General features: G+C 36.6%; 1 protein-coding gene across 2 annotated transcripts in view; it reads left to right on the top strand.

The window, feature by feature from the left end:
* The window catches only part of gli3 (GLI family zinc finger 3), a 295,055-nt gene that overhangs the window by 238,225 nt on the left and 37,054 nt on the right, over positions 1-19,776 (top strand). For both annotated transcript variants that reach the window (XM_073940176.1, NM_205728.1), the window contains 3 exon segments: positions 1,149-1,304; positions 5,679-5,883; positions 12,413-12,629. In XM_073940176.1, the coding sequence (XP_073796277.1) occupies positions 1,149-1,304; positions 5,679-5,883; positions 12,413-12,629 (578 nt within the window).

Below are 19,776 nucleotides of genomic sequence, written 5' to 3'. Positions count from 1 at the left end.
GACTTACAAGCTTCCTATCATTTTTGAACGTTTTAAAAAGTGTTTGCGATCTGTCAACTTGAATTCATGAGATGTGTGTGGTTATACTAGCCCATATGTTGAGTTTATCTTCCTGTTATCAGGAAGATAAACTCATTGAACAATCATCTCTGTGTGATATGCATGACTGTGTCTTCAGGGAATGACAGTTTACCATGTAGGCTTTTAAATCTCACACATGATTTTACCAGGCAACCTGGTTTCATTGTGCTGAAAAAGAAACATATATATAGCAAATATTTATTAGTTTTCTTTTTGGCTTAGTCCCTTTATTAATCAGGGGTCACCACAACTGATCCAGAATATGTTTTATGCAGCGGATAATGAACACACACACACACACACACACACACACACACACACACACACACACACACACACACACACACACACACACACACACACACACACACACAAACACACAAACACACACACATATACACAATTTAGCTTACCCAGTTCACTTATAGCGCATGTCTTTGGATTTTTCGGGGAAACTAGAGCACCCGGAGGAAACCCATGCGACATGCAAACTCCACACAGAAATGCCAACTGACCCAGCCGACTCTCGAACCAGCAATCTTCTTGCTGTGAGGCAACAGCGCTACCCGCTGTGCCACCGTGCGACCCCTGTATAGCAAATATTCACATCTCATATCATTATTAAGCTCTTTTGAGAGAAAGAAAGAGAGAGAGAATCATGTCCTATAACACTCCATCTGAGCAATTTTCATAGGGGGGCATAAAAACTCCACACAAAAATGCCAACTGACCAGGCCGAGGCTTGAACCAGCAACCTTTTTGCTGTGAGGCGATTTCATTATTTCAATTTATATTGTTTAAGCACCATCTCTTAACTTTTAAGTTGCTGAAGTGTTACACCCATCCTGTTACATCTATCCCTGGTCTTTCCCTATATGTGATAACAACAAAGTAGATTTTTTTAGAAACCTACAATGTCTGTTTTGCTGGATTATTTGATGAATAAAAAAAGCTTCTTTTTTATTTTACTACATTTTCTGTTCAATTTAATGCATAATTTCTGAATGTTTATCTGTATATCAATAACTGATATACGTATGTTCTTTCTTTCTTTTCTGACCTCTCAGCACATCACACTGGTTTAACCACAGCAGAGTACTACCACCAAATGGCCCTGCTTGCTGGTCACCGCAGTCCCTACGCTGACCTCATTCCCTCAGTGGGGTCCACAACAGGGCCTGCAAGCAGTGCCCTGCATATGGAGTACCTGCAGGCTATGGAAAGTAGGTTCTTCACTCTCTTCACTCAGTTTTTAATTTAAGTGTTGCATGCATTCTTGGTGTATGTAATAGGGTCTACCTATCACATACACCAAGGTAGCTTCAGCCTGAATACCCAAAATACATAAAAAAGCAATTCAAAAGTAAGAGTTTTGATTATTAGTTTTTTTTTTATTTACTTTTTAAAAGGCAGTAAATGGTCAACCTCCATCATCCATACCCACATTCCTCCAACCCCCAGGCAGTTCTACATAGTTAAACTTTTTAAATTGATCTCTCATCTTATTAAAAAAAGGAGGGTAGGTGAGATGTATGCAAATGAGTTATTTTCAAGTGGAAATAGGAAATTCAAAGAGAGGTCAGATGGACTTGCTTGTTAGTCTTTGATGCAAATGGATTTCGTCAGCCTGTCACTGGCTTTGCCACTCTCATGTTCCTCACAAACTAATTAAAACTAGCCAAACTTGCATGGGTATCAGAAAATTAATTGCTATTAAGTATGAATTGGAATGTCCCGCTATTCATCACCAGAGAAATCCTTTCTTCTGTTGCACTGTTCAAGATTAATGGACTAAAACAAAATAATTAAGGCCATTTCAAATGGAGACATTTTCATCCCCCCTACTTCAAATCGCCTGTGATCAGCCCTGGGTAATTACTCATCTTGTTTTAGCAATGTGTGTTCCACGCCAGCTAAATTAACACTTAAAAGCTTTCTTTTATGATATTTAGACTCTAAGAAGGGTAGTGAATGAAGATAGCTAGGTTATCTAGTATAGTTTGTTAATATTGGGGGTGGAATTGCACGGTTGTACTTAAGAACTCAGTTCACACCATTGTAATTACTTTTAGATAATAATAGACAAAAAAAAATGAACCTGTCTTACAGTATGTGTCTAAATTTATTGTGTGCACATTATCTTGTAATAAGGCAAAGTTGATTGAACTTTGCATCTGCATTAAGCAACATGGAAGTGAAAGTGAAGTGTGGCCACATTTTGTTACCATACAAATTATTTTCACAGTTTTTGTAAAATGATGTTCAACCATCTTAAGTAGCTTGCAATTTCTTATGTTTAGTCCCTTTTACTGTCAGCTTTCAGGATGTAGGAAATCTGGTAAGTAAACATACGGGTCACTGCACAGACCAGTATTGTTCAATTAAAGTTACAAGAGGTCTGGGCTTTGTATGTCCCTCCCTTTGTAAGTCCAGTTAATTGTAAGTACTTTGTGAAAGACAAATGAAAAAAAAAATCTTTACCAACATTTTCTTTTCTTTTTTTTTCTTTTTTTTTTTGGAGGGGGTGTGTTCACCCCCATTTTCATGATGGCTCTAATAATTTAAAGCCAAATCGTGTCTAGAGACTATTTAATCTGCCAAAGTCAAGGAACCCCCCTGAGATCATTTTACTGAGGTGTTGGTTTGCTGCACTCATTTGTTACTGACTTGAACCGACAGCTAAGGAGGCTCAGCAATGAACACCCAATCCTGGTACTGGCACTCCAGTCCTTCTTTTATTCCTAATACTGTGAACTCTATACATGAGTAACAGTGGGACTGTGCATCATACCACCTGTTTCACTTTGTAACAGCCAGAATCTTGGCATATCCTAAATTTTTAAAAGCAGAACAACCAAAACTAAAAAATATATATAAATTAAAAGCAAATAAATAACTACACTTGATGTGGCTTAACAGGCTTTGGTGCTAAGGACCCAAGTCAGTAGGCTACACTTAGTTGTAAAAATAGACTAAAAGAATAAGATGACACAGAATATGAATGCAACACTTAGGACTAGATTTACTAAACAGGGCAAAGAGAAAGTGCAATTCCTGAACAGTACCATTTCAAGTGCAATGAAATTTCTAACAAAACGTCAATTATTTGTATACTTGACAGTTCAGGTACAACGAGAACTGATCAAATGCTGACTGAGAAAACTAGGGTTGCATGGACAAGTGGATTCTGCATGATTTCTCATCCTGGCTAATCTTACTGCACATTAATTGATAACAAATTGTGAATAGAGGGAAAATTGTTCTGCTATGAGCTAGATTATTTTTTGAGACACTAAATATGAAAGAAAAACAGGGCATATGGTCATCCTAAATAGGCTTTTTTTCAAAATTCTGATAGGGCTATAGCCCTCCTTGCATGATGGAACACCAATGTTTAGGACATGTCACAAATTACGTGTGTCTTCACAATTTTAATCAGTGACTTTAAGACTACTGATAATTTAGGTCAAAATGCAGACCATTAAGTTTCAGCTAAAGAAGCCACAGTACACTGAAAAGAACTGGAGGACAAAAAATTAAGGGTTGCAAAAATTTGGTAATCCTCATGGCCAATTGTGTGACTTTTATATAGTTGTGGGTTTCAAGTCTTGCAAATCAAAATAACAAGCTTGGCAAACAATATGTTTGGATCATGTGTTCTTCTGACATTTTAAATGTTCTCTGTTCAAAGTTCTTGAAAATGCTTGCATTTTAGTCTATTGTTTCCAAGGTTTAAAAAGTGCTTAGATTTTGAATAAAGTGCTTTAAACTGTTTGAAAAGGTAATTATGTTGCTTTCATAATCATTTATGTATTTTTTTTTTAAGATGACAGATACATGAAAGTCACATTTAGATGTGAATAAATTACATATAAGAGAGTAAATGAAAGTCAAAACTGTCCCTAGAATAAAATTGTATATTATAGAATAATACAATAAATAGCATCTGATATAATGTAATGAAGTATGAATAAGCATATAAATATGTACTTGCTTATATCAAAGTACTGGAAAAGTTAGAAAATTCACCTGGAAAGTGCTTGAAAGGTTCTCAAATTTTAGTTTGAAACCCCTGTTCTTTTTTGGGGCTTCCTATTACAGTTTCTGTGCAGCATGCAGAAACCTGCTCAAAAAATAAAAGTTTTTTTTTTTTTTTGTCCCCAAATTCCACTCCTGTAACTTGTGTTTTTATAGCACAAACATATTAAATGTGGTTTGTGAATGCCATGTAATGTCCTGCGCCAGAATCTCCTAAAGAAGCAGAGGCCCCATGCACCACAGGGCATACAATACAATATCACTCAAAAACATTAAATAGGTTATGCTATGTTACCATACAATGTTGATATTAATAGAATCGTCAATTTATCGTTGCTTCATTTAAGCACCAATATTTTAACTTTCTCATTTGAGTTAGTAGATAAAAAAAGATAAGTACAATATAAAGATAATGAAAATAATTATTTACACTTTGTTTTATGATGATCTGTACATTTAAAAGAAACTACGGCAGATATTTCTGTTTAAATATCTGAGAAGTGAATAATAAATGCTATAAATAATCATACAATATATTTAAATTAATATGTTTTTAATTAATTCTGCTGAGCTATAGACAAGCATGCCATAAACATAATTGCTGATTTAAAACCAGTTAAGGAAATCTTGGAGTTCAGGATTTGTGTTATATGCATGCATAATGTTCATCTATCTATGTAATAATGTGTGTATGGCTACACAGGCTTGTGATTGTCCCTGTTTACGTTGTACCACATCACAACTATTCTAAGACTTAAATCGCACTTCTAAGCAGAATATCAACAATGTGAAAGATGTTCCAAATGTGGGAATATACACACAAACACACACGCTGATTTAAATTTGAATGACAGACCCTGTAATCACTGAATGTGTCAAACAAGAAAGAGAGAGAGAGGGAGAGAAAGAAAGAAAGAAATGAGTGTAATCTTGTTTTGTTTGCTTTCTGTTAAAAAAAGTACAAAACAACTGAAAGAAAGAAAAAATATGAGTCATAAAGTCATTGTGTCACTCCACACAACAAAAGACCACCATTTCATCCACGCGCACCCTTCTCTTCCCCTCCTCCTTCTCAGTTCTCTCTCCATTTTTCTCTTCTTTTTTTCATGTTTGTGACATCCGCCAGTGAAAAGACAACAAAAGTCATTTCTTAATCTGTAGGTGCCAGTCATTGTGTGTGAGTTGAGGGCCTGTCTGCCTTTGAACTGCTTTCTAGTAAAAGCTTTTCAAAAACAACTCAGTGCAGTTCCATTCAACGCTAACATGCTATTCATCCTAATTAAACATGATTCAATATTGCTGTGATGCTGCCAAATAGCAACCACAGTTATGTTAATGTGAGTGTTAAATACATGGAATGCAGGAAAGGTGGTCATTATAAATACATGGTCCATGATGAATCAATTTGATTTAAAATGTGCTTGGTCAGTAAAGTTTTCTGTGTGGTTCAAAATTAATTGCATAAACAAATTTCTGAAAAATGCATCAAATTATAGATATTAAAAACAAATTTAGCTTAACAATAATCTTCTTGTGTCATTTTATTTTTGTTTTCTCAGGTTCGAGATTTCCTAGTCCTAGGCTGATAAACCGGCCCAGCAGGAAAAGACCCATCCCCAACTCCCCTTCCTTGTCTGACCCCAGTTTTGACTTACAGGCCATGATTCGCACCTCTCCCAACTCTTTAGTCACTATCCTTAATAATTCTCGCTCTAGCTCATCTAACAGTGGATCTTATGGGCACCTATCTGCTGGAACTATCAGGTTTGTACAACACTGAATTAAGAAAAAAAATATTCTTTCTGGACAAATTGTTGTGTTTCTTACATCATGTTATACTATATCATACTATACTACATGTTATACTATATCAGTGACTTGACAGCAGTGTTGCATTAGATTTCAAAATTTTTCATCACTTGAATTAAGATTATATTAATTTAATTTTAAAGTACAGCCACCACAAAACTATTTGACCTTATAACCTTATAAAACCTTATAAAAAATAATAAAAATGTTCGGTTCAGTTATTTACTGTAAATTATATGCTGTACTAAAAAGAAACAAATTATAGAATTGCAACTCTTTATTAATAAATTACACTACATAAAGTAGTATCATCAGTATTTATCATTTATCCATAGTATACTTTAGCCTTAACTACAGTAAACTATATACAGTTGAAGTCAGAATTATTAGCCCCCCTTTGATTTATTTATTTTTTCCCAAATGATGTTTAACAAAGCAAGGACATTTTCACATTATTTCTGATAATATTTTTTTTCTGGAGAAAGTCTTATTTATTTTACTTTGGCTGGAGTAAAAGCAGTTTTTAATTTTTTTCAAAACCATTTTAAGGTCAAAATTATTAGCCCGTTTAAGCTATTTATTTTTCCATAGTCTACAGAACAAACCATAATTTTACAATAACTTGCCTAGTTATCCTAACCTGCCTAGTTAACCTAATTAACCTAGTCTAGCCTTTAAATGTCCCTTTAAGCTATATTGAGTAAAATATTATTTACTGTCATCATGGCAAAGATAAAATAAATCAGTTATAAGAAATTAGTTATTAAAACTATTATGTTTAGAAATGTGTTGAAAAAAATCTTCCCTCTGTTAAACAGAAATTGGGGAAAAAAATTAACTGGAGGGCTAAAAATTCAGGGGGGTTAATAATTCTGACTTCAACTGTATATATGACCTTCTTTCTCTCAGTCCTCTTTCCATCACATCAGTTTCTTTTGTTAGCCTAATTGGTTAGCGACGTCACCGACCAGAGCGAGAGGTGGCAGTAAAGCACCAAAAAGTTTGTTTTGACCACCGTAAAACAGAAAGAAGAACAAATCATCTTTCTCTCCAGTGTTGCCAGACTAGGCGGTTTTTTAATTTAATTGTGCTGGTAAAAAATTACATAGGCGGGTAGTGAAATTTTGCGCGGTTTTGCAACACCCAACACCCCTCCCCCCAAACCCCCGGTCTTCACTTATAAACCAATTATGAACTCCTAAAGAGATGCCAAAATCCCATTTTTCCAAAATCCCATACTTTCCTTCAACCTGCAGTCACTACTTTTTTTAATGTCTACGGGGATTAGAAAAATCAGTCCTGTGACTCCTGTTCAATCAAATCGCACATAAAAGGTAAATCGCATCATAATGAAATATCTCAAGACATGGGAGCTTTATAATTGCAGCAAACTGTTTGGAAGCGTTAAAAGTGTCCAAGAAGATGTCCAAAATCTTTACACGCATGACCCAAAGACTGTTGGTCACTGATGAGAAGATGACAGATGTCTACTGTTTGATGACTGAAATGGCCTTAAACAACCAGCTGGCAAAAGACGTCAACATGACGTCAGATTGACGTTGTACCCTAACGTCATGGGGACGTTGCATTTTGGAAACCAAGTTGATGTTAGAACTCAACGTCAGGCCAACGTTAATGTCCAACCTCCACATCTAATGATGTTACAGCTTGACGTTGTGTGGACATTACCACTATGACGTCTATCAGACGTTGGATTTTGGTTACCATACCTGATGAATAAGTTTCAGTATCTGACGTCAATATGATGTTGATTTAAGATGTGGGCTCAATGTTGGATATTTGTCACTTTCTAAAAACCTAAAATCGATTAAATATCGACGTCATTTGATGTCGTTATTGGACATCAAATAACATTGTCCTTAGATGCTGGCTAGACGTTGAATTTTGGTCGCCCTACATCACAACCTAAATCTAACCTAATATTAACGTCTTATGATGCTATATGCCTGCTGGGCAATAACTAGGTGCACTACAGAATGTTACATTTACACACCCATGCACAAATTACATGTAACGCATCAGCTTTTAACAGTGTAATACTCACTACTCACTAATCTTGAGTATTTTTGAAAGGTCTACTTTTTACTCATACTTTGAGTAATATTTACAACAAATACTTTTACTTTACTTGCACTACATTTTTAAGGAAGTAAGGGTACTTTTACTTGAGTGTGATTTATAAGTATTCTTTTCATCACTGGTAATCTTTAACATTTTCACCAATAACTGTAGTTACACATTTTTTCTCAGTAACTGTAACGAATTACTGTTACATTTATTTTGTAATGAAATTACTTAACACTGTTACATGTAACTAGTCACTCCCCAACACTTCTTGATAGGTGATTTACCCTAAATTCTTTATTTATTTTCATTGATGTTGATCCAAACTGTGAACCTGTAGCAAGTATGAAAATAAGTACAGACTAGAGGCAAAAAAAAAAATGTGTGTGAGTTTCTGAGAAAGAAATGGAGAGGAAAAGCATCCTGTACTGAAAGTGGACAATTCACATCCAGTAAAGTGATGAATGAACTCTGGATGGGGATATAAACGAGGGAACATAGAGAGCGCTATTAGGAGGAAACGTGTGAACATATTCCTCCCCTCCTCCCTCATACTCGTCTGTCTGATATGCATCACCTGATTAATGTTCTCTCCATCAGCGGAGGAGAGCTTTACCCTAACACTGCCGCCACACAATCGCTCACTCTGGAAACGAGGAGAGGAAGGGGGAATGACAAATGAAAGGGTCATGAAGAGGGGGTAGGGGAAGGAAGTCCGTACTGAGGATGGTAGCACAAGCTTTAATGGGAAAGAGAGAGGATCTGTTGTGGAAAATGTTGTGGAAAAAAATTACTTTGTCTTTTGTAAAATTAATTCTTAAGCTGAGGGCTGTCCTTTAGCCTAAGTATGGATTTTATTGGTTGAAGCTGCTGAATCATTCATGTCTGACTTATATGGCTCTCAGTTAGTTGGGTCAGTTCATAACAGGAGTTCAGGCAAACTTTAAATGGACAATGAAGCACTTGTCACATCAGTGAGATATTCAGATGGGAATTAGCCAGCTGGACTGCAAACATTTGGTACAAACATCAGTAATATGTTTTATTTATTTATTTGTTTACTTATTTATTTATTTATTTATTTATTCACTCATTTATTTATTAATTTCTCTATTATTTTTTTTGTTGTTGTTTAATATGCAGTTCAATATTTCTGTGGACACTGTATTTTTTTCCTACTTTGAATCCTACAATAAATTTAGATGCAAAGCGGAGTTGACCACGACAAAGGAGTTCGAGTCTGGTAAAGATGGTCAGATTGGTTGGTTGATCAGTCAGTCTGTCAGTTAGTTAGTCAACAACTGCCTCTGGTGGATTTATGTGAGAGCAGCAGGCGCGAATGCCACTCGCAAGATAAATTTGAGATCTGAAAAAGTGTACACAGCGGCCTCTGGCGGATTCACGAAAACAAAAATTGCAAAAAAAAAAAAAAAAGATAGCTCCTGAGATGTATTTACTCTCTCCAGAAATGTATATGGGGTACTTTTTCAGAATGAGCCTGGGTTGGTTTTACTGGAAGATGCTGGTATCAACTGTCAGTTCTGAGACCCCCCTCCCCCTTCCCCACACTCTCCCATTTACACAAATTATTTTATCCAATTCACCTATATTGCATGTTTTTGGACTGTGTGGGAAACAGAAAAACCTGGTAGAAACCCATTAGAAATGAGAAGAATATGAAAAAAAGCCTATTGGCCCAGCCACTACTCAAACCAGTGACCTTCTTGCTTGCATGCTAACCACTAAGCCACCATGCCATTCTGAATAAAAATTTAAGTGACATTATTGAAAAGTAAGAGCAGTGGGCAGCCGTTGCTACCAGCCTTCGAGGAGCAATTAGGGGTTAGGTGCCTTGCTCAGGGGCACCTCAGCTGGCTATCAAACATTAAAAGAGTGAGGTTAATTTTCTTCCCATCTGCAATTTCTGCCAGGACCGGGAATCGAACCTACAACCTTTCAATTACAAGTTCAGCTTGCCCTCTTCTGTTAGTACTACAACAGATATTTAATGGGGGCAGAATGTCAACTCTGTCGCCTCACAGCTTCCTTGGTTCAAGTCCCTCCTGAGCCATAAGGCATTTTTGTGCAGAGTTTGCCCGTTCTCAGCTTGGTTGTGTGCTTTTTTCTGGGTTCTTTAGGTGAATTAGATAAAGAAAAAAAAACAGTAGTGTGTGTGAATAAGAGAGATCTTACCAGCACTGGGGTTTGCATCACTCTGAGTGCCAGAGTAATTGGCGGTTTAATGAACTGTGGTCTCCCCTGATAAAGAAGGGAATCATGAGTTAATAAGATAATAAACAAAGTTTTGCCAATGTCTCAGCATGTCCGACTCCATGTTTTAAAATTTAAACTGCTTAATAACACTATCAAAATGGAGGATAGATCTACAATGGAGAGAGGAATATGAGAGACTAGAGTCTAGTGCTAGTGTCCTTGGTGATGTATCTCCTGTTTTAACATTTCACATCCGGCACGTTTAGGAAGTGATGTTGCCCAGTTTGGGGTTCTCAGAGTGAGAAAATATTACAGAAATAAATCTCTTTCCCACATCAAGCACAATTAATCAGTAAATTGATATTGTAAGCTAATCAGTCATAACATTTGTGCAAATGTGGAGACAAAGCTGGCAGGCAGGGATCCAGGCCCGATGAGTGATGAGACAGCAACATCAACCACATCGTCCATAGAGTGTCTGGCTACATTGATTTCCTCTCTACCTGTAATAAGACCAGTGACATATGAACTAGCATGGAGAGACGAGCATATCCCACGATGAATGGAACCCCCCAGAGAATAGCTGTTATTGAGCACCAGGGCATATCATTAAGAGACACTAGGGTCTATAGAAGAGGAGGTTATCTTTGAAAGTCTGGTTTTAGTTTCATTGCGTGAACTCATAAGCTTTTCTTGAAAGATTTAGATGTGTTGTAGTTTTATGTGTAATAATTTATTAAAAATTACCAGTGTAATACATTTCATTTATAAATGTTGGACTATTAATAATAATCATAACCAGTATGTTTGTCATTGTTCATGTTTAAGTTGTTGTGGGTAACTGTTTGGGTCTTGTCATGATACGTGATTAATTAACACAGACCTCTTTGTTTTTGAGTTCATTATCCTTGTGTATTTAGATCCCTCATTGTGTTCCAATATTTTTTTTTTGTATTTGTTATGTTTTTACTTTGTTTAAATAAGTTTGTCACTGGCCACACAGCATAAACTCGCCTCAAATCAAGAAGGTCGATAATTCGACTCCCAGCTGGGTCAGTTGGCATTTCTGTGTAGAGTTTGCATGTACCCCTTGTGTTGGCATGGGTTTCCTCCTGGTGCTCTGGTTTCCACCTCAGTCCAAAGACATGCAGTACAAGTGAACTGAACAAACTAAATTGGCCATAGTATATGTGTGTGAATTAGTGTGTATACAGTAGATGTTTCCCAGTACTGGGTTGCAGCTGGATAGGCATCCGCTATGTGAAACATTTTCTAGATTAGTTGGCAGTTCATTTAACTGTGGTGACCCCTGATGAATAAAGGGACTAAGTCGAAGAAAAATGAATGAGTTTATGCCACTTTTTGTTTTGTTTTCATTGCAATTTGACTAATTTCGTTTTGCCTTTTCCTCATTCTTCAGAGTAAAACATTTTGTAAGGCTTTTTTTTTTTTAATTCATGATCCATTAGGTTAGTGGTAAAGCCTTGTAACTTATATTGTGCTACAATGTAAACATTTACTTAAAATAAATCCTGTACAAAATGTAATGATTTCCAAAATTATTAAAATATTAAGCAGCAAAATAGTTTTTAACATTGAAAATAAGAGATGTTTATAAAGGACCAAAACAGCATGTTAAAATCATTTTATGGTTATGGCATAAAATATACATTGTGTGTATTTATCAGTTTATCAGCATTTTAAATTCATTCATTTTCTTTTCGGCTTAGTCTCTTTATTATTCCGGGGTTGCTACAGCGGAATGAACCGCCAATTTATCCAGCACATGTTTTATGCACATACACTACGGACAATTTAGCCTACCCAATTCACCTATAGCGCATGTCTTTGGACTTGTGGGGAAAACCGGAGCACCCCCACATGAACACAGGGAGAACATGCCACCTGACTCAGCTGAGGCTCGAACCCGCAACCTTCTTGCTGTGAGGGGACAGCGCTACCATGGCGCCACCGCATCAGCCCAGCCTTTTAAATAATTAAACATTTTGAATGACAATCTATTGTACAGATTAAGTAAAAATATTACTATAACAAAAATAAAATGAGTTTTTAATGTATGACGTTAAATATTTGACATCAGATTTGACAAATTTTCAGTTCTCTCATTTAAATCTTTCTTTTCTGAAGCTGTTTTTTTTTTTCTCTTTCTCTGTTCGTCTAACAGTCCTGCTTTGAGTTTTGCATATCCTCCAACACCTGTAGCACTGCAGATGCATCAGCAGCTAATCAGTCGACAACCAGGCATCGTAGGATCTGCATTTGGACACAGTCCACCACTCATGCACTCAGCACCTGCTTTTTCAACCCAGAGACCTGTTCCTGCCATCCAAACCTCCAGCCTGGCACCAACAGAACGTTCAATAGTCTCCAATGACTCACAGGTAAAAATAAAAAATAAAAATGCAATTAAAAAAGACAAAACTAATTTAGATTTTCTTCCTCAAAGATTGAATTTTTTCAGTGCCTATCAATACAAAAACTACCTCTGTTTATTACTGTGTGGCACATAAAAATGCACCACCAACACAGTAGCATATATAAACAACAGAGAAAGTTTGCATGTTGGTAGCCCTCCCTCGCAGACAGACCTCATGGGAGATTTTCCCTTGGGTGCACATAGTCAGTGTTGCCTCGATGTGGAGAGCTTGCCCAGAAGGCACCTTTGAGAAATAACACCTCGCTTGTTAGCAGCAAGAAATCTTGCCACCTCCACCATTAATCAGACACAGATACATTCCCTTTGAAGGATGAGCATAAAAGTGTTTTTTTTCTGTTTGCTTCAAGCATGCCATTTATACTGTGTTCACTCGATTAAAAACGGTATAGTGTCTTTTTGTTTATCTGTCTTTGTATTGATCCCTATTTCAAATGAGTTTTCCAGAGATTTTCCCAAAGCCACTCTCTCCTTTTAAGTCATTATAACCTCACTACTCTGTCCCAGCACAGTGTCATCCATTTCCCCTGCCTGACCCCAACAGCCTCTTTAATAGAAGGGCAATGTGGGATATTTGTCTCACCATATGGTTGTAAAGGAATTATATTAAAAAAAAAAAACAGAAGATACAAGCATTGCTCCAAGTGACAGACATTTATTTTATTTTTAAACTTTTGTGAATCTTTTCGTCTAGCTTCCAATATATTAATATCTTTGTCCTAAGAATATAAAAATGCATTACTATTCATATACAAGCTTAAAAAATGCTGAAAGCCATACTCAACTTGTTATGTTATTATATACATATGTGATTTACAAGGTTTGCACTTGTATGATACAGCATGAAGTCCACTAAAGTAACCTTTATTTGTATGTCACTTTTTACAGTACAGATTGTGTTAGTTTCACAGTGATAAACAGGAAAAATGGGAATTAATCATGGTCAGCTATGGAGATTGATATTATTGTGTTGTAAGCAGGGATTGCCAGTATTTATAAAACATATTTCAAACACAAAATAGTATTTTGTAATTTGTATTTGATAAGGTTATGGAAAGGAATAATATTTTGTATCAAAATACTTTAGTGTCTTGTATTTTTATTTATTTATTTATTTTTTTTTGACGTTTCAAACTAAAGTAAAATACTTTGTAGGAAGTCTATATGATGACATCATAAGAATGTGGCCACTGATTGGTGTTTTCTCATTTATTTGCATAGACTTGAAATCAAAAGATTTAATTGCAAGTGGCCAGTGCTTAGAGTATGGGTGGAAATTATGCATCTTATATCAAAAAGTAACAGACACATGACTGGGGTATATTCAGGAGCAAGTCAACAATAATTGAATATACAGTAGCATATTGAGCAGCAATGCTTAGACCAGTAATATATAATGGCAGTATGTACAATCGACAGATCTGCATTAAATTGTTGGAGATCATCTCCTGGACAGGACTTTCTGTATGAAATTTGGACAAAATCTATAATACATTTTTTTTTTTAAATGAATACCTACTCATGTACAGTCACTGTAAATGTGAACGAGGTGGCAGAAAAGCTGGTAAAAGTAAAGCTCTTTGCTAATAAACATTGTTTACTTCACTAGTCAAGTCAGTTTAATGGTGAAGGGATTGACTGAAAAGGCCTATCAATAGGAAGTTTGCGAAGAAATTTCATGCTTTTTTTTTTTAATATTTGTAGGTATTTTTAAAATACAAAAATGCTGTATTTTACTTTGGTACATGTTGTAGTTGCTGTATTTTGTAGTTCATTTTAATACACTTAAAACTGAGGTATTTGGGCTTTTATTTTGCCCATCTCTGATTATAAGCAGCTGCAAAATACAATGGTGTCATTGTATTTTATTGTATGGTGGTTTGAGGGGGAGTGATGGGATGAGGGGGACTTGGAATGAATAATGAGGGGGGGGGGGGGGGTGAATGGCATTTAAGAGTGGTAGTGTAGTTTACGGGTGTGACTCAGAGCTTGTATGGGTCTTTCTCAGTGCTAAAACATATGCCAGAGTAATTAGCGGTTCATTTTTCTTTGGTGACCCCTAATAAATCAGGGACAAAACGGAAGTTTAATGAGTGAATACGTATTTTACTGCAGTTTACATTTTTGGAATATGCTGTATTCTTTTTCCTGTGAATTAATGTTTTGTTTCATGTTTATAGTGTTTAATGGGCTTTAATATTTTTTACTCTTTACTTAGTTTACCCCTTTTTTAAGATTTAATATTATGGTTCTTCTGAGTGTGCCAGTTTAGGTTCAGTTCAAAACACAATTCAGATTTTTTTATAATAATGGGTTAAAAAGTGTTATTTTGAGGGAGTGTACACTATACCTGTCAACATTGGAATGTGAAAATAAAGGATATGCCCACCATATTAAAGGATTCCCGAAAGTGAAAGTAGATAATGAGGAGGCTTATCTCTCATTCTCACGCTGTAAATGCTCTGCTTAACTGTTTTCTTGCTAGTGAAATGCTCAGTTTTTCCACTTACACTTACTTTACATGTGAATGTGAATAACCCTTTTAGACCATGCGCCGTGGTGCAAAGTGGATTTTTCTGTCCATACATTAGCAGAAGTGAATTCTGACACACCCTTAATGCTTTCGTGCCCTGCAAGAAAAAAAGACCATGATCTCTATTGCTCTCTCACTCCCTTTCTGTCTGCCTGTCACTGCTGATTCAATGAGGGATGAGAACCCATAGCTAGATGTCATAACTGACTAAACATCAGCCGAAAAGTACACTACAAAAAGCAAAACTAATTTTAACTTGTCCATTAATTAGCAAATGACCATGGAATTTTAAATGCAACTCTGCTCCATATTGTCAATGTTATGCATTTAAAATATTTTAATGCATGGCAAGCCATTGACTATCTCACTTATTCTGTGGTCATTATGACTTACTTATAGTTTATTATTGATTCAGGTCAGTTCAGTTCAAAATGTTATTGTTGATCCTGCAATCACAGTCACATATTGTAGGTGGCTCTGGATCAAAGTCATGTACTCGGACACAGACAGGCACAGGAACAGGCTCTGGAGCAGCTAGATCCAAAGAGCAGTGTGCAACCCAGGCACAAATAGTGGAGAGTCTAGACTGGTGGTCATCTTGTACAAATACTGTGAACTGTTGGCCAACTTTAGCATTGGCACTGTGCAGGAGGTCATTCTGGGTGTTGACACTGGCTGGTGACCATGACAGTCACTGAAGCCACAGGAGTGTGAGTGAACCTAGTCTTTGAGTGTCTGGCCTTTGAGTTTAGAAGCTGCTGAAGTAGCAAGCAGCGAGACACCAGGAATACTGCAAAAAAATCTACTTCATGTCATACACAGACAAGCTCTTTGTGACATTTATTTCACCCACTCCCACGGCAGAGACACTCTCAACGTTTTCTCCCCGTTACCCAAGGTTTCCAAACTTCTCCTTTTAGGGCAGCTTACCTGCTCCCTAGACTTAATTTTATATTGCTTTCTACAGGAAATTACTTCAGCTATTCTTCCAGTAGTCTCTCATACCCTCTGCACTGGCATCTTCCCAAAACTTTCAAGCAGGCTCGGGTAACACAACTTCTTAAGAAATCATTAATTAACACCTCACTAACAGAAAACTACAGACCAGTCTCCCTCCTTGAAAAACATCAGAAAGAACCAGACTTCAACAATGACAATTTCACTGAAAATCTTCTCTTCTCCATTTACACTTCAATCCCAGCTTAGCTTTTCTTACCATTGCTATGGTGATCACACACAGATCCATCTTTTATTTCATCTAGATGATCTAACAATAAGGCCCAATCCAAATTCGATTTTTGCACTCCTACCCCTTCCTCTTACCCTTGGCCCTTGAAACAGAGTGTGAAGGTGAAGGGCTTCAAAATTTACCCCTAAGAAATAGGACACCCCTACATCATCTGCACATGTCATCATACGCAGTCTCTTGCTTCATATGTGATTGACAGTCGCGACTGCTGTAGTTCCAGGTGCAGTATTTTTTTGGTATTTATCTTCAGGAAATCACTAAAGGCATATATATTATGTTATCATAATGATATACTGTGGCAATAACACCACAACTGTACTCTGCATTTACACCCTGGCCATATTTATCTAAACACAAAAACAACATTAACATAATAACAGACATTGTAAAAAGGTAATTTATTTTTCATTATTTTCTGAGAGGGTATTCGAGTGTCATCTAGTGACAGAAAACTGTGGGACTACTATACAGAAGTTCGTATTAGGGATTATAGATTGCGTAATTTAGCAATTTTGTTGTTTTTTAAAGCATCACGGTAAAAAACAAACGTGGTAATAATTGTATTAAACATATTATTGTTTGTTGTAAAAATATGTAATAATGACAATAAAATACTAATTTGTGCATCTCCTTACTTCTATGTGCAGCCATGCTCACGTTGTAGATGGTGCATTCTGGGAATTTTTTTTACCCCTAGGTTTTGAGTGTGGTCCTGAAAAATCTCCATTTTAAGGCTTTCTGGCACTTTCCCTTAGCTCTACGCCTTCAAGATATAAAGAATTGGGTCAAGGGGTTAGAAGAAGGGCTAAGAGGTAGAATTGGGATTGGGCCTAACTCGATAGATCTTACACAGCATGAATGAAAGATCATCACCTGCAGCTCAATCTGGCTAAAACATAACTTCTTTTCTCATTGCAATACAGATTATACATCATAATTTGATGATACAGCTGGGGTAATCTAGGAATATTCCTTTCAATTCTTGGGTTGATTTTTATAGACCAATTGTCATTCAAAGCTCACATTGGGAAAAAAAATATGATAAACTTGAACTTTATAATGTTAGAAAAATCGGTTCTTCCTCACAGGAAAATTAGCCAACTTCTGGGGCAAGCACCTTTCTAGACATTTCTAGATTAGACCAATCTCTCCTAGTTAGACTTCCATCATCCAATGTCAAACCTCTTCAAATAATCAAAAATGCAGCTTCTTGGTCTTCAAAAAATCCAGATGGTTCAGTGTCACACATCTTTTTTCATCTCGCTATCCTGGCAACCAATTGAAGCTCATATTAAATCAAATATCTGATACTTGCAAGACTGCCACTGGATCTGCCCCTTGATGTTTCCACTTATTTTTACAAAGAACAGAAGTGAGCACTTAACTAAAATAAATAAATACATTTTATTTTATTTACTGTCTTATTCCAATGAATTACATTGTTACGGAGATCTGGACGGGATGTGATGGTGGGGAAAAATGTGTTGAAGAAAAAAAACTGAGTGGGAGAAAAAAACAGTGTTAGGTAAATATATATTTTTTTAGTTTTTGCAGTCCCTCGCAAAGATGTTTTGTGTTATCTCACGAAGTTGTTTTGCGTTCCCTTGCAAAGATGTGTTGCGTTCCCTCGCAAAGATGTTTTGCGTTATCTCGCAAAACTGTTTTTCCACAAACACTTACTGTTTACTTCATACGTCAACCCTCCCGTTTTGCCAGGATTCTCCGTTATTTTACCATTCTATCCCGCTATTATCCTATCATTAAGTATTTCTCAATTTTTCTCGTGTATTTCTAATCTTGAACGCATGTTGAAATGAATATAAAAATGTCTGCATTCACTTTCTTCCATTTAAGCTGTGCATCAATCACCTTGAATATGAAACTTCTTTATTAGTGAATGCATGTGGATCCGCTCCATATGATAACCCTCAAAGGCTCAAATTAACAGGAAAAATCTGATATTTGGGGAAAATTATCTTATGGGGTAGTACAATAGTATCCTGACTTTTTTAGAGAGACCTTCACATGCAAGGCATTCTGGGATGTTGCAGATTTGCAACATTGGCCCAGTGTGGTAATTAGACACTGACGACTTAATATGATATGAACAATAACTTTTTATATACAACTTTTCAAACAATGTAACAAATTGCTTTTCAGTGGCAGAACAACAACAAAAACAATATGGGATCCAAATCCAATATCTCAAATCTTCATTGAGTAGGTAATGGTGCCAAGTCACTTTGGCCCCGTTTACACTAGTGCGTTTTAGTTTTAAAACGGCGTTGTAGAATGAAAACGATCCGCGTCCACACTCGCGTTTTACCCAGCGTTTCTGAACAGCTCTCCGTCCACACCAAAACGCTGAAAACGCACATCACGTGACCACACACACACTCTCGGGCAAGCGCTCCAGCATTTCTACCCAGATGAGAGCTCTGCTTGTCGGACTGCTCATCAAGAATCTATTAAGTTACTTGTTCACGGGTAAAATGTTTTGGTTAAGCGCAAAGATAAGTTAATGATTAATCCAGGTACATTGACTGATCGCTTGCCTTTATTTCCTACAATGTATAAACTTATTGTATGTTATACTTTTAAAATTATCGATTATTAAAACTGATATTCAACAAAAGAGAGGGTGCGTTTTGTATTTTCACTGAAATTGAAAGGAGGCAGTTGTTATAGGCTCCGTTTTGTTATAAATATCCACACAGTGAAGATGACGCTCATATATGCCGCCTCAACATTTCTGCTGTCTGTTAAGTTGCTAATATTAAAAAGAAAATAGGCAGTTCCTTAAATCATGTTTACATTTTATTGTTGAGAAAGTGAAACAACCAGGGTGATGTGAATGAAGTTATAAAGTACACTGTTCCCTTTGAAGATTTACCCGTGTCCTCGGTATGTTTTCCATATCAAACTGAGAAGGGGGAGACTGCAGCCTTGATCAAACTTGCGAAGTCTTAACTTACAAGAAGATGATGCGAGACTGAACTGTGTGTGGGCTACTTAATATTGAGGAAAAGCCCCAATCAGATAGGCGAACGTCGGCAGCCCCGCCTCCGTTTTCAGATGTCTCCGTTTTCCATCATCCACACTGAGACGGAGCAGCAGCGTTTTAGAATGAAAACGGCCTTTCCAGCGTTTTCAAAAAGCTCAGTTTTCGGCGCTCGAGAACTCCGGCGTAGTGTGGCCAGATGGCGTAACCGTAGCAAAACTTATGCGTTTTCAAATTAAAACGCACTAGTGTAAACGGGGCCTTTGTCATGTGGTCCTCCAAGAAACAATTTTTGTCTTTTGTGTCATCTG

The sequence above is a fragment of the Danio rerio genome, chromosome 24 (genome assembly GCF_049306965.1).
Source record: "Danio rerio strain Tuebingen ecotype United States chromosome 24, GRCz12tu, whole genome shotgun sequence".
In the NCBI taxonomy this organism is placed as follows: Eukaryota; Metazoa; Chordata; class Actinopteri; order Cypriniformes; family Danionidae; genus Danio; species Danio rerio.
This window is presented reverse-complemented; position numbering and strand designations above follow the sequence as displayed.